Genomic DNA, 14,811 nt, shown 5'->3' on the forward strand with positions numbered 1-14,811 from the left:
CTACTACTACTACTACCACTGCTACTTCTACTACTACTACTACTAACACTGCTACTACTACTAACACTGCTACTACTACTACTACCACTGCTACTACTACTAACACTGCTACTACTACTACTACCACTGCTACTTCTACTACTACTACTGCCACTGTTGCTACTACTACTACTAACACTGCTACTACTACTACTACCACTGCTGCTACTACTACTACTACTACCACTGCTGCTACTACTACTACTGCCACTGCTGCTACTACTGCTGCTACTACTGCTACTACTACTACTACTACTACTACTACTACTACTACTACTGCCACTGCTGCTACTACTACTACCACTACTACTACTACTTCTACTACTGCCACTACTACTACTACTACTACTACCACTACTGCCACTTGTGCCACTGCTACTACTACTACTGCCACTACCGCCACTACTACTACTAATACTACCACCACTACTACTGCCACCGCTACCACCACTACTACCACTACTACCACTACTACTGCCACTACCGCCACTACTACTACTACTAATACTACCACCACTAATACTACCACCAATACTACTACTACTACTACTTCCCTGTTAAGTATTTCAGACTATGACACTTGTCTGTTTGACATGTGTCTTGTTCATTTGTATCCAGACTGTGTTAAACAAATGGGCTCTGTTCTTACTGTGTGTCTGTGTGTGTGTGTGTCTGTGCGCACAACGACCCCATACGGATAGCAGAGGGAGCCGACATCTGGACCAGAGAGTAACATGTTTGACCCCGTGACCCTGACGAGCTGTTTGTCACTCTGTTAAATATTTTATCTCTGCTTTGCTTTGTAACTAACCCAGAGGTAATCACTGGACCTGGCAATGCTAAAAATCCAATCAAATCCAGAAAAAAAAAAAACACTAAAAAACACTGGCACAAGCTATATAGGCTTATACGTCCACATGTCAAAAGTATTGAAAACCGACACTAATCAATGCTAAAACTAGTATCGAAACTAGATACTCATTAGAGCAGGTATCGATACTACAAACGCCACATTCACAGGACAGAAATGAACCTTTCCTGAATAGCTTTAGAATGAGCTGTATCAGAACAAGTAGAAGAGCACATAGACTAGTACTGTATATGCCCATCGACCACTATGGAATCTACCTGGACCTCTGAGGGACTGCACACATATAAGACTACATGGAAAATGAAAGAAAGTACTGCAATTTAAAGTTGAAAATCACACAGATACCTTTAATGCCATGCTGAGGAATACTGCACACAAACTTGTAATATTCATCATCGAGACAAGCAGGAAGCTGATAATCCACCAAATATTGCTGTTCTCAACTTGGTTAAAAGGTTTCATAGAGACTTATTTTGAGAAAGTATAAGTAATAATAATAGTAGCTGTAACAGTAGTAAATAAAAACACAAGCCAATGAATACAAATGAGATAAACCAGCTAATAACATGGTAGGAATATGTGGCATCTTCTTTGTTTGTGGGAAAACTGTATTTGAAAAAAGGTCAGAATTTAGTAAACAAATAACATGGTACTTGTTATTGCTAACGGTAGTCTGCTAAAATGCTAAGATTAGCATACGCACGGTAAACAGCCACATGTCAGTCACACTCTACATGGTTAATTGGTCACCATGACAAAAAGTGAAAAAAATAATGAACAGATGGAACTGGAAAACTCATGAAAATAGACCTGTCATTTCTGAGATCCCTTGTAAATAAGGTCCAGTGATTATACTGCTGTGCTTCAGATGACATCACCACATTCTACAGACCAATTATATTTCATACCGATGAGGGAAGCTAAAATTAATATCGTTAAAATGCAGATTTGCAGTGAGTTCTTGAGTGTAATCACTGATAGAAATGATCAAGTTCAACATTAGTGAGTTCACCTTTTGAATATCTCATGGTAAAGTACAATGTAACTGGGAAAAATGGCTCTTGACCTCATCTGGAAATATAACATCATCACATTCTACAATCCAAAAACCACATACAGGAATGTCATGCATATTTATGTATGAGAGTTTGTGGTATAGCAGACATTTCAGACGTTCAGCAATACAACTTTAAGAACCTGAATGTTTTAAAAGATTTGTGTATCTTGGCTCTTACAACCTTAGCTGTACCTGTGTTGCCAGAGCCTTAACCTGCAGACAAAGGACACATCCAAGTTTGTCTCATTGTCAGTATATGGACAGACCAAGCCTCATGGGAAAACTCAGAACCTCCAGAATTCCCTCCCTGAGCTGCAGAGGTTGCACTAGCACTGACTGATGATTGGCTATAGGTGCTGGGGTTTAGGTAGTGACCATTCAAATCAGAGAAACATTTTAGTTTTAAACACACTGAATTTCAGCATTAAAAGTGGTATTTAAACTCCACTCCCTCTCTCCATCTGTCTCTTCCCTTTACCTCCTTTATTTATCCATTTATCCCCTTTCTCCTCCTGGATTTTCCCTCTTAAATACAGACATGTCTCAGAGTCCACCACTCTGTTCTCTCTCTCTCTCAATCTCTCTCTCTCTCAATCTCTCTCTCTCTCCTCCTCTCCCTCTCTCTCTCCTCATCCTCTTCCTCTCTCTCCCCCGCTCACCTGCTGGATTCGCTCTCTTTGGCTGTTTACACACAGCTGGGTATGTTGAGAAACTAATATTTCCCTTCTTTCCATTTTCCAAAATAACATCGTGCACACAGCATCATTTTCAAAAAAGTTTTCGTTTACATCAGCCTGTATAAATGCGCCATTGAGCGCCGTCATAACTACACCAAGCCTCTGGGCGGCACCTAGATTAGATTCAAACGTGTAGCATATATTTCATTAGTTGTAAATATTACTCAAAAATACCTTGAAAAACATGCATTACTGAGCGGGCTCACCTCTCCACAGATCTGTTAAAGAAGTGGAAAAATTGATGAGTCCCGAGCCGTCATTTGTCTCTGCTCATCGATATGATACATCAGCTTTGTGTGCAAAGAAGAAATGCACAGCAAAAGGGAAAATTTGGTTGCACTTTTGGCACGTCGGCTCCTAAAACTCTGTTTATCTCACTTCGCACGCAAACGCCAAACCGTAGTTTTCCAGAATCTCTTCTCTAGCCAGAGTTTTTAGAAAGATTTGTTTTCAGAAGCAAATTTGCTGTTTGTGTGTAAAACATGGGAAGATGGGTACAAACAAAGGGAAATGTCTCTGTTTTTACCATGTACATGTAAATGGGGACTTAAGTACCACCTCTCCTCCTCCTTTCTCTCTCCTCTCCCTCCCTCTCTCTCCTCCTCAATTTGCCCAATTAAGTACCACCATGTCTCAGACTCCACCAGCCCTGTCCTGTTCCTCTCTCTCCTTCTCTCTTCTCAGTCTTTCCTCCTATTTTTCTCTCCCCCTTCCTCTCTCATCCTGGATTTGCGCTTATAAATACCAACATGAGACTCCACCACTCCTCTCCTTCCCTCTATTCTCTCTACTCTCTCCTTCTTTCTCCCTTCCTCTCTCTCTCTCTCACCCCTCTCTATCCTCTGCCTCCTTATCCTCTCCTTCTCTCTCTCCCTCTCACCTCCTGGATTCACTCTCTTAAGTTCTGCCTCTTCTTTCTTTCTCTCTCTCCTCTCCTTCCCAATCTCTCTCTCCTCTTTCCTTCATCTCTCCCCCTCTTGCTCTCTCTCCTCCAGGACCACCACAAGCCATCTCTCCTTCCACCTCTCCTCTCCTATCTTTCTCTCCCTCCGTCTCTCCTCCTGGATTTGTCCTCTTAAGTACCTCCATGTCTCAGACTCATTTACAGTTAGCCGTTAGCCCCCAGCGCTAGCTCAGACGCTGTGTCTAAATGTCAGCACGTTTTGCACTCCGCTCTGCGCTCTCCCTAAAGCTTTGCACGCTTCACAATTACACTAACAGGCCGAGCTGACACCCCCCACACACAAAAATACGAGAATCTAGAGATGCTAACGGGACTTCATCTTCAGACATTTATTGATTTATTTCTGTTTTTTAAAAGATACACTGTGTATTCAACGCAACCTTTTCCAATGGCTTTGAACAAGTGAGATGTACATTTCCTGTTGTTAATGAACTTGAGTTACTTATTGTTTTCTGTGTTTTTAGTAGCTGTATAGTGACTTTGACTTTCTGTGCTTGTGTACAGCACTTTGGCCAGCTGTAAAGTTTTTAAAAGAGCTTCATAAATAAAGTTGGTATGGCACGGTAAACATGTCTCCCTTACATTTGTTCAATTACAGGTGGTTCATAGCTCAAAAATACCTCAAAAAACATTACTTCTTACCACATGCAGGCTTGCCTCTCCATATATCTGACCATTAACCTGTCTCCATTGTGATTACCAAGTTTATTTCTATACTGTGAAATAATTAAAACAAAACAGTAATATCTCCATATAGACAAGCAGTTACGCCAGCCACCGTTAAAGGGACAGTTTGGAATTTTGAACATAGGACCTCATTTCTTAGTGAACCAGCGTGTCGGAGACGTGTGGAGACACTTTTTAAAATATTCCATCCAGTCCTTGTATTTGCAGAGGTCGCTAGGCTAGTGCATGTCAATGGCCATAGTTATCCTGCCACTAAAAACAGGCTTAGACACTCCACAAAACACCTGAAGCAAAACTATTATAACACCAGACTGTTGATGTAAATGTTTGTGTTGATAGAATTATTTTAGAAGTAAAACCAACCTTGCATTTGAAGGATTTATGTCTGAGCAGCAGCAGTGAGTTGTACTTCCAGATAGAAAGCTTCGCAGTGGCGGACTGATATATAAGAAAATAGTCCCTCAACATGCGATTCATGCGATGTAAGGTTAATTTTATTTCAAACATTATTCTATCAACACAGACATTCACATCAACAGTCTGGCATAGTAAATGTTTTACTTCGGATGTTTTGTGGAGTGGGTAAGACTGTGTTTAGCGGCAGGCTAACTATGGCCATTGACATACACTAGCCTAGCACCAGCGACCTCTGCAAATACATGGACTAGATGGAATATTTAAAACACACGTTTCCAACACTCTGGTTCACTAGGAAATGAGGTCCTATGTCCAAAATTCCAGACTGTCCCTTTAATATAATTGTAGCTACTCTGGCAAAAAAGTAGCGCATTAGAGTACTCCTGTATCACCATTAAAGCAGACCTATTGTACTTGTGTGTGCTCTGTAGTTATACTCTATGACAATCGTGGATCATTATGTAATGTGTTATAATTTGCTCATTTGACATCTCAATATTCATCTAAAACAACTTAATGAAAGAAACAAGTCCACTGATTTCCACGTTAGAAAAATGCAGAGCCCAATTGGAGTGGACATCCCCGTTAACGTCATCACAACAAAGAGCTGCCAACTCCTGTAGATAGCTGCACTAGCAACGCTACGCTGCCGAATCCTACGTGTATCACCGATTGATTAAACAAAATAAAATTATAAAATGCAGTAAGTACAGAGCTTTGGGTGTGTATCGGTGTTGGTAAAAATGGGTGTTGCTCAGCAAAATGGTGTCTTGAAAATAAGTGTGTAAAGATAACTCAAAAATGCACTTTTTTTTTTTTTTTTAAACATATAATCTTGAAGGTGCACTATGTAACAATTTGGTTGGGGGTCAGTCACCTGCTTGTTTCTATGGATATGTCATTGCTCTGCCTGAAATGTTCCACAGTATGACATTAAACAGCTCTATTTTACATTTACTCAATTACAGGTGATTTTACAGCTCAAAAATACCTAGAAAAACAGGAATTTTGACTGTGTGCAGGGTTGCCACTCCACAGATTTGACCTGTAACTTGGTCTGGTTTGGTCTCCATGATGACAGAAAGGTTTAAAACCACACTGTGAAACAATAATAATAACAAGAAGCAATAACATCTCCATGGAAAAAAGCATTTGACAGACAATCCACCAGAAAAGTTACACAGTGTATCTTTGAATATGACAGTCTTCAGTTTGTAATAGTCCAACCTGTCATAGGGGCTTTAATCTGTAATCTGGACATCCCTTCCAAGCCCTAGAAGATAAATGTTGCTTTTTACAGCTCGCAGAGACTTGGGTAAACTAACTTAAAGTGATCTGTGTGTCCTTGTGCAAAGAGGGTGCAGTTTTGAGTGGTTTTGAGCAGTGGTGGTGGAATGGCCTTGGCTCTTTCCCTTTGAGACGAGCTTCACAGCAGGAGCTCAGATCAAGGCCAAAGGCTCCACTCTCACAACTCATTTTCTCTCAAACACATTTGTCCCCATTTTACACAGTTTAGATATCAACAACACAGCAGTATGGCAAAACTACCTCACAGGCTATGCAACAACAACTGAAAATATGTGATAACTATAGTGCAAGCTGATATTAAATGTTCATTATACTTTTATTCTGGGTAAAAGCTGCTAACACTGTAGTTTAGACCTTTACACACATGTTCTGAAATGCGTGGGACACTTGGATTCATTTAAAGTTCAAATTTCAGTTTTGTGCACAATAAACCGAATCCTGAATTCAAAAATCAATAGCCAACCTTAGAATCACAATACTTGTTAGAAACTTTCAACCAAATCAAATAACGATTCTTTTTTATATATTAAGAAAAAATGTCAACAAGAGGTAAAAAAAAAAACATTAGTAGTAGTTCACCATTTTACTACTACTATTACTACTGCTGCTTGGTGTTCAGGTGTTTTGTCCCACTTTAGCTCAAATCTACTTAAAACAAGATGAATAATTTGACATTTTTCCAGTATTATGGTCAGTCCCCTGCTGTTCCCCTCCCTCCTCGCAGTCTCTCAGTTACACTTATGGATTCCATGTATTTTGAGCCTGACCTTTTCGCCGTGAGTCTGAGAGAGAGCTTCATTACCGCGTTCTTACATTCTGTCGATGAGAAATCCAACAGAGGCTCTCACAGCGAGGAGGTCATTATAAAGAGGTACACAGATACTGCTCAGCATCACTATTCACACAGAGATTCAGAAGATCTCAGATAAATGTATTATGTAAGAGACACTAGCCAGCGCTCTGCTAAAATATGCACCAAAAATCTGTTTTGACTTCAAGACTTCACATTAAAGCAGCCAAACCCAATAAGTATGTATTCATGAGGAAGAGTTAATGAGGGAAATACAGCAAAAATACAGTGTAGACATGTTTCTTTACCCCCTGTGTGTGTGAATGGGATTCGTTGCTGTAAAGCACTTTAAATACCCATTGGAAAAAACACCATATAATAATATAATATATAAACGTGAGCACTAGATGCTACCTATGTTACTGCTGTCTGACTGAAGAAGATTACATCAGTCTGACCACACACTTCACCCACACGTGTATGAATGTGGTGTTGGTGGTGGGAGGAGCCGATAGCGCAGATTGGCAGCCTTACTTCAGTCAGTCTGCTACAGGGCAGCTGTGGCTACAATAGTATCTTACCCCAGAGTGTGGAGTAAATGAATAATGCATAAAATTATAAAGTATTTTAACTGTCTGAAAAGGTGTTGTTGTTGTTGGTGTGGGTGTTGTTGTTGGTGGTGGTGGTGTTGGTGGTGGTAGTGGTGTTGGTGTTACATATTCGTTTTCTTACCTTGAGTGCCTGTAGTCTGGCCTGCTCCTCCTCCAGAGCCTGCTGTCTCTCTTTCTCGTCCATACGACTGAAGGACATCCCGGTGGAGGACAGAGACGAGACTGCGCTGTTCAAAGTGGACGCCCTGAAAACAGAAGTCAATTTAAAGTGGTTGTGTACTCTTCTGTTATATCTATGAAACATGACCTCCCTGAAAGCCCAATAAGGTCCCTTTAAGGTACTTTTAATCTCTACCCAGACACATTAGAAGGATTTAGTCCATAAATCAGGAAGTGTTTTATCAGATAGCAATGTATAGCCCCACCTGGTGTCTGCACTCAGCTCCTTCGTCTTTTTGCCCTCCAGTGAAGCCAGGTGCTGCTCCAGTGCCTCCAGGAGACTGCTGGGAGCCTGTGAGGGACACATCAAATAAAAGGCAAAGTGAAAAATAAACCCACTGAAGAAGAGGTTTCAAGTTTTGACCATAAGACAACTGAGTGCACACAAAACAGAGAAAAAAAGCACAAAGTTAGTCAGGTATAGAACACTGCAAAAATGATTTTAAAATGTATTGAATTCAGATTCATGGTTTTGTATTAGTAATTGTATCTGTAGGACTTGTTGCTGTTTTGATTGATTTGTGTCAAAGTATTTCTGACTGGTTTCAACTTATCAGGTTTATCAATCAGAAAAAAATCGTAATGTTAATTTCTATTTAAATTGAATTTCTAACTCAACTGAGTTTTTTCTTGATTTAAAAAAAAAATGAATTGATCAAATTCATCAAAACTACTAAAAACAAGATAAAAAGTCAGAATTCAAGACATATTATTTTTTGCAGTGAGGGTTGAAATAGCCATAGCAACATGCAGCTAAAAGAGGCTTTGAAAATAAAAGGAAAACTAAAGAAGAAAAGGTAGAATACATGCTGGGTCATGTTTTGAAGATCTCTATATTTTAAACTGAGCTGGAGGACAGGTCAGAACTCCGGTGGAATTTGCTGTGTAACTGTTTGTTCTGGTTTATGGTTCATATCTCTGTAATTATTGAACCTATCCACATGAAACAAAAACTTTTTTTTTTTTTTAACAGTGGTTTCAGAAAGTGGTGCCATTATTCAATCCCAAAGACGTGATTGCTGTCAGTTGAAAGAATTTTAAAGAGCCCATATCCTCAATTATCTGTTCTATGTTATAATGTTGTTTCCTCACAGGGGTGGACTGGCAATCTGTACGTTCTAGAAAAGTCCAGAACGGCCGTCCACTGTACTAACAGCAGACAGTGATAATTTGCTCATTTGTCAAGCATAAATTGCAAAGGCCTAAAAGGCGATAAAGAAGAATGTTTTACTCGTTGGTTTTAAAACATGTCGAACAGAAAACATAAGGAGAAAGGTGGATGGGAAAACGTTAAAGACAAAAAAGCTAAGCCACTTCAAAATGAAGTGATTTAGATATTTTTGTTAATACACAGAAGTAGTTCATCTTTGTGTGTTTTTTCAATTATTTCATTACTGATGTATTGAAATTATTTAAAACCCCCATGGGAGGCCTATTTGTGGGGGAAAGGTCCAAGGCTGTTTTTTGGTCCCAGTCCATCCCTGTTTCCTCATCACAAACATTGCTGGAGTTGTGTTTTGTTTCATTCACACATGTCTAACACAAAAACCCTGTATATTTAGGTTGAGTTCTTCTCTCAAACAGAAAACACTCATCATTGTAATTTCAGTCCTGGAATTTCCATTCTCTACTGAACGTAAAAGGTAGTTCTTGAAATACCACTACATGACATCACAAGGAACAGAGCAATTTGAGCTTCGCAGATGTAGACAGACTAATAATAAAGGAACACAAACGTGTAAATGAAACAAAACACAACTCCAGGTCTGTTTTTGACAAAGAAACAGCATTATAACATGACTTAAAGCTGTACTGTGTAACTTTTTGGTTGCTTGTTTCTATGTCATCACTCTGCCTGGAATGTTCCACAGTATGACACTAAACAGCTTTACCTTATTTTTATTAAATTGGGTGGATTTATAGTTCAAAAATCCCTAGAAAAACAGGCCTTCAGACTGTGAGCGGCGTCGTCCCTCCACAGATCTGACCTATAACTCGGTCTCGCTAGGTCTCCACAAAGATAGAAAGATTTAATACCATACTGTGAAACATTCCAGACAAAGCAATTACATCTCCCTGGAGAAAAGCATTTGACGAACCCTTCACCAGAAAAGTTACACAATGCACCTTTAAATCTCACAAGAGTTGCATAATATATAACCTTTAAACCTAAAGATTAATATGATAAGTTTGTGGTACTAATCCCAAACAAATAATGATAAGATCCAACATTTATGGATCATAAATTTGAACATTTCTATCACAAAAACAGTGATTCTTCCATAGTTATACAGGCCCCGCCCTCCATCTGCAATCATGACACCATCAGATTTTAGAACACGAATGTGGGCCATTATTGCCATTACTGTACAATATAATCTCCTTGCGTGCTCCCACTTGAGGGATTTTAATAATAATGTTTCATTTTTGGTGGTTTTGAGAAAAGAGAAAAGGAAATTCTTGTGTGGAGATCTGAAAACGTCATGTCTGAGCCTCTCTCCACAAAAATGCACTGGCCTGTCTCCTGCTTACACTGCAAAAACACGGAAACTATAATATGGACTGAATGAAGAATGTTCATCTAGAGTATTAAAGGACTGTTTAACTTTTCTGGTGGAGGGTTCGTCAAATGCTTTTCTCCATGGAGATATTATTGCTTTGTCTGGAAAGTTTCAAAGTATGGTATTAAACCTCTTTCTGTCTTCATGGAGACCAAACTAGACCAAGTTACAGGTCAGATCTGTGGAGAAGCAACCCTGCTCACAGTCAGAATGTCTGTTTTTCTAGGTATTTTTGAGCTATAAGACCACCTATGATTGAATGAATGTAGGGTAGAGCTGTTTAATGTCATTCTGTGGGATAAGGATAGGGCAATGACATATCCATAGAAAAAGCAGGTGATAGACCCTCCACCAGAAAAGTTACATGATGTACCTATAAAATAATTTTTCTAGTGGTCAAATCTTCATTTAGACTCAAATATGTATAGATAGATAGACATATTTTTGCAGTGAAGAGGATTTATAATGCATGCAAATGGAGAAAGCGAGAGAGAGGTTTAAAGAGGGAATATTTTACTTCTATGGGGTATTAATTGCTAACATTTCCCATGATTCAATACACAGGTCACAATAAGATTTGATTTCAATATGTTTTGAAAGAAAAGCACTGCTAATGAGTATAATATAATAACATGATATTAATGAAACATTATACACAGTACATACAATACACGACAGTATAACTACTTTACAGCTGTAGTTTTTATGTGTTTTAAGTGTTTTAGTTCAGTTGGTTCAATGATTCATCGAATTTTTACTCAGGCTATTTTATATTTTATAATGTAGCCAGTCTACTCTTAATATAGACTGCTAGGGGAGCCACACTATCAGACTTTTCCTTGTTTGATGATGATATGATGATTTTTCTTTTCCTCCTGAGTCTGTCTCTCTTCTCACTGCATTCACTAGGGTAGAGTGATATCACGACACAACCAGCGCGCATCCTGCTCATGAAACTGCTGCACATCACATAAGGTTTGTCAAGTTGTTGTGTACAGTTTTGTATCATGTTTTTGTATATTTATGGAGAATTGTCATGTGGGAGCATGGGTGATGTAGACTTGTGGGCGGAGTCTTGCACAGAATCTTACAACTAAACACAAGGAGGATCTGAATAGGGCCCAGAAGAAATCACTAAACTACTCAAACATGCATTGATGACATATAAAACCTGTTCAGGCATGTTTTTGAGGAGAGAACAACTTTATAACATGATAGAAGGCTCTAGAAAATCAAATATGCCCAACACCCCCTCTTTACGGTGGCTGTGGCCTTCAGCTCGTCTATGAGTGTGAGTTTGAGTTCTCCTGAGCCCAGGCTGTACAGAAGTGGACTGAGGGAGTATGAAGTCACCCAGAGCTCCACAGTTGATGGTTTATTTCCCTATTTTGTATGCTAATCAAGACATGAATAACAGAGCAGTCAACTTTGATTGACAGCTACCATGGCTTGTTTTCAAGTGCCAGGTCCCAGTCAAACCAGTGGTGCAGGTGAGAAAAGGCCTTCAATAACCTCACATTCAATTGGCTTTTTGGTTGCTATGATAAACGCACATGCCAAATATGGATCTTGGCGCCAAATTAGACGCTATAACTGCTAGACTCGATTAGCTTCATTTGACTGAAGCTGAATGCAGGGTGGTCGCAGGGTCTTAAAAGTCTTAAAAAGGTCTTTCGTTTTATTTCATGTTCCTAAATTAAGGCCTTAAAAAGTCTTAAATTATGTCTACATCTAATTTGGAGTATGCGCAAAAAATACTTGGTTTCTGGCAACAGCGGCAATGAGTAAACAATCAGTACAGTGGAGGAAGATGATGGATGGGTTATTTAATCCACAGAGGCTCTTAGATTCTAGATATTGTACCGCTAGTTGTTTGGTCATTAATAGAATTGGATCTGGTGTTTTCCGTGCGCATAATGGGTGCGATATTGGTCTTAATTTTCATTTAAGTGGTCTAAAAAAGGTCTTAAAAAAGTCTCAAATTTGGGGATACCCTGTGAATGACATGGGTGAAAAATAGACTGTATATGGACAAAGTACTAGCCACCACCTTCCAAATAAGAAGAGAGTATTGGCGCAAAGTGATTCCTCCCAGCTTAAAAAAATCTTCCACCCTCTGTGTAACTGCTGCTTTGAGCCTTGTCATTTGGCTCTACCCCTGTTCCTACTCTACATCATCCTGGTGTTTTTATTCCACTATTTTATCCCTAAATAAAGATATAAATATTTATTACCGCCAGTGTTAGGAACAGGTTCACTGTCAGCCTCGTAGCTAAGCACTTGTCCCCTCCTACACCAGCGATGTCGGCGGAAAGGGGCGCGTACCTTCAAAGGGCCCATCTCATGCAAAATAACTCTTTTAACATTGTATCTTCTGCACATATACAAGCACAATTTGGGTTCTGGAACATCCATTACACAATAGTTATGAAATCTTACTGATTTCTTGGAGGCATCACAGACCAGGAACTATGAAAGGCCGACTATTGCTCATCCCCCCGCATGTCCTGAGAAAACACAGGCTCCGCCCTCCAAACGTGACGTAGGCTCTGAGTGAGCCGCCCTTCCTCCGCCCAGCTCAGGGAGGGAGGGGGAGACAGGTGCGCACCCTGATAGCGGTAGGAATAAACTTTTATTCATCATGGTGATACAGCGCGTTCAGCCGCATGTGTTGGACCTGGAATCGGACGAGGACTTTGAGGTGCACGAAACTCAAGCACCACGTCGACATCAGCTGAACATTACTGATTGGTAAAGTATTAATAAACACTAGTAGATAAACTTATTATATCGTGTACACTACATTGTAGAACAATGAGCTTATGCTGTCACTTTTGTTTAGGTGTTCATGTGGGAATTGTCAGCTGATGTGGGGTGGAGGCGGGGCGGAGGAGGTGGAGCGGGGGAGGAATCGCTCTCTGCTACGTCAAACGTGTCATCGGTGTAGTTGGTCGCGTCATCATTGCAGCAGGTTTTAGTTTGTTGTCACATGGGAGGATGGCAGAAATATGCTGCAATTTGTTAACAAACGCCAAATCAATATAAAAACCACTTCGGCGACATATACAAGGCCCACACATCACTCTTAGAAGGTAGAAAGCTCTGAAAAGTTGATTTTGCATGAGATGGGCCATTTCAACAACCTTGCTCCAGACTGGCTCTTTGGTTTCATACTCAGATTTTCAAATATGGTCCCTGGTGACAGATTAGCTGCTGTAACTGCTTGTCTTGTTGAGATTCATTCGGTTGCGACCTAAAGCTACAGGTGACGTCACACTCCCTCAGTCCACTATACATTCTATGATTCCCACACATGATTTGAATACATAGACAGAAACACTAAAAACATGCTCAGGCGTTCATGCAGAAGTCCCTCCACCTACGAGATAAGTCCCTTTAGTTTTCTGCAGCAGTGAGAGAGAAAAACATAACAAAAATGAGTCTTTAAAAGTCCTGTTGAGATTCTAACTCCCACAGAGTTACACATCAGACTGCCGCTGAAAAGCAGTACGATTTAACTAATGGTCCATCAGGCAGGAAAAAGATTTCAGATTTTATATGCAATTTATGGAGAAAATTAGTTTTTTTGCAACTTTCTAGTAACAGTAAGTAAGAATCATGTATCACTTAAAGATAGTAAAATTAATAAGGTTTTTAAAAGATATAATTCTTTCCAAGCATAAAAACAAAACAAAACATCTGATTTAAAATTGCACTTTGAAGCTTCTCTGGAGGAGCTGCTTGTCTCCGTGGAGAAGTATTTTCGTGCTTAGAATATTCCACAGTATGAGATTAAACAAATTTTATTTAGATTTAGCAGGTGATGCCGAGTTACTGGTCAGATCAGCGGAGAGGCAAGCCCGAACCATGTTACAAATGGTCTATTTAAGCAATAACAAATGCTGTAATTGAATAAAGGCTGGAGAAATATGCTTAAAGCCCACTGTGGAACATTCCAGGCAAAGAAATGGAGATAAACAAGTAGCATAATCACCAACAGAAAAGTTACACATTGCATTTTTAAGTCTACAATCACATTTATTATATTAGACCAAATAAAAGCAAATTATATATATAAAAAATAATAATATATATACGATAATTTACTTAAAAACATGTATATTATAAAACACATGCTGGCATCATATCCTCAAGCCCCAGGTTAACAGTTCAATCCCGTACTGTGTGTGTTGTGTTTTTGAGCAAGGCACTTCACTCACCTTTCACCCAGCAAGACCGTAACGTTAAATTAAAACACATAAAATCAATGTGGACAACTGTGTGTATAGAAAATCGTTGGCTTTGGTGAATCTTTGCAGTCTTTGCCTTTTTGCTGCTGTTAAATTGTTGCTAAAACCTGTGTTAGGCATGTTATTATAAACAGGATTTAGAAGGAAAAAAGCTGAATTATCAGAGCTGAGAGAGCTGCACACATGAGTTAGATTTAGAGAAGTTCAAATGAAAAACAGTAAAGAGGAAGATCAACTATTGAGGTGTATAAGACCGCAATGAAAAAGCATCAAGACAATACAATACAATACAAACTGTAA

General features: G+C 39.4%; 1 protein-coding gene across 2 annotated transcripts in view; it reads right to left on the bottom strand.

The window, feature by feature from the left end:
- si:ch211-200p22.4 (phosphatidylinositol-binding clathrin assembly protein) overlaps positions 1 to 14,811 on the bottom strand; it is a 136,832-nt gene that overhangs the window by 33,329 nt on the left and 88,692 nt on the right. For both annotated transcript variants that reach the window (XM_020917738.2, XM_055156276.1), the window contains exons 9-10: positions 7,907 to 7,992; positions 7,603 to 7,726 (exon numbers count right to left, since the gene is read on the bottom strand). In XM_020917738.2, coding sequence (XP_020773397.2) covers positions 7,603 to 7,726; positions 7,907 to 7,992 — 210 coding nt within the window. The remainder of the gene's footprint in view (positions 1 to 7,602; positions 7,727 to 7,906; positions 7,993 to 14,811) is intronic.

Source organism: Boleophthalmus pectinirostris, unplaced genomic scaffold, assembly GCF_026225935.1.
Source record: "Boleophthalmus pectinirostris isolate CB_2022bp ecotype Guang Dong unplaced genomic scaffold, ASM2622593v1 HiC_scaffold_20, whole genome shotgun sequence".
NCBI lineage: Eukaryota > Metazoa > Chordata > Actinopteri > Gobiiformes > Gobiidae > Boleophthalmus > Boleophthalmus pectinirostris.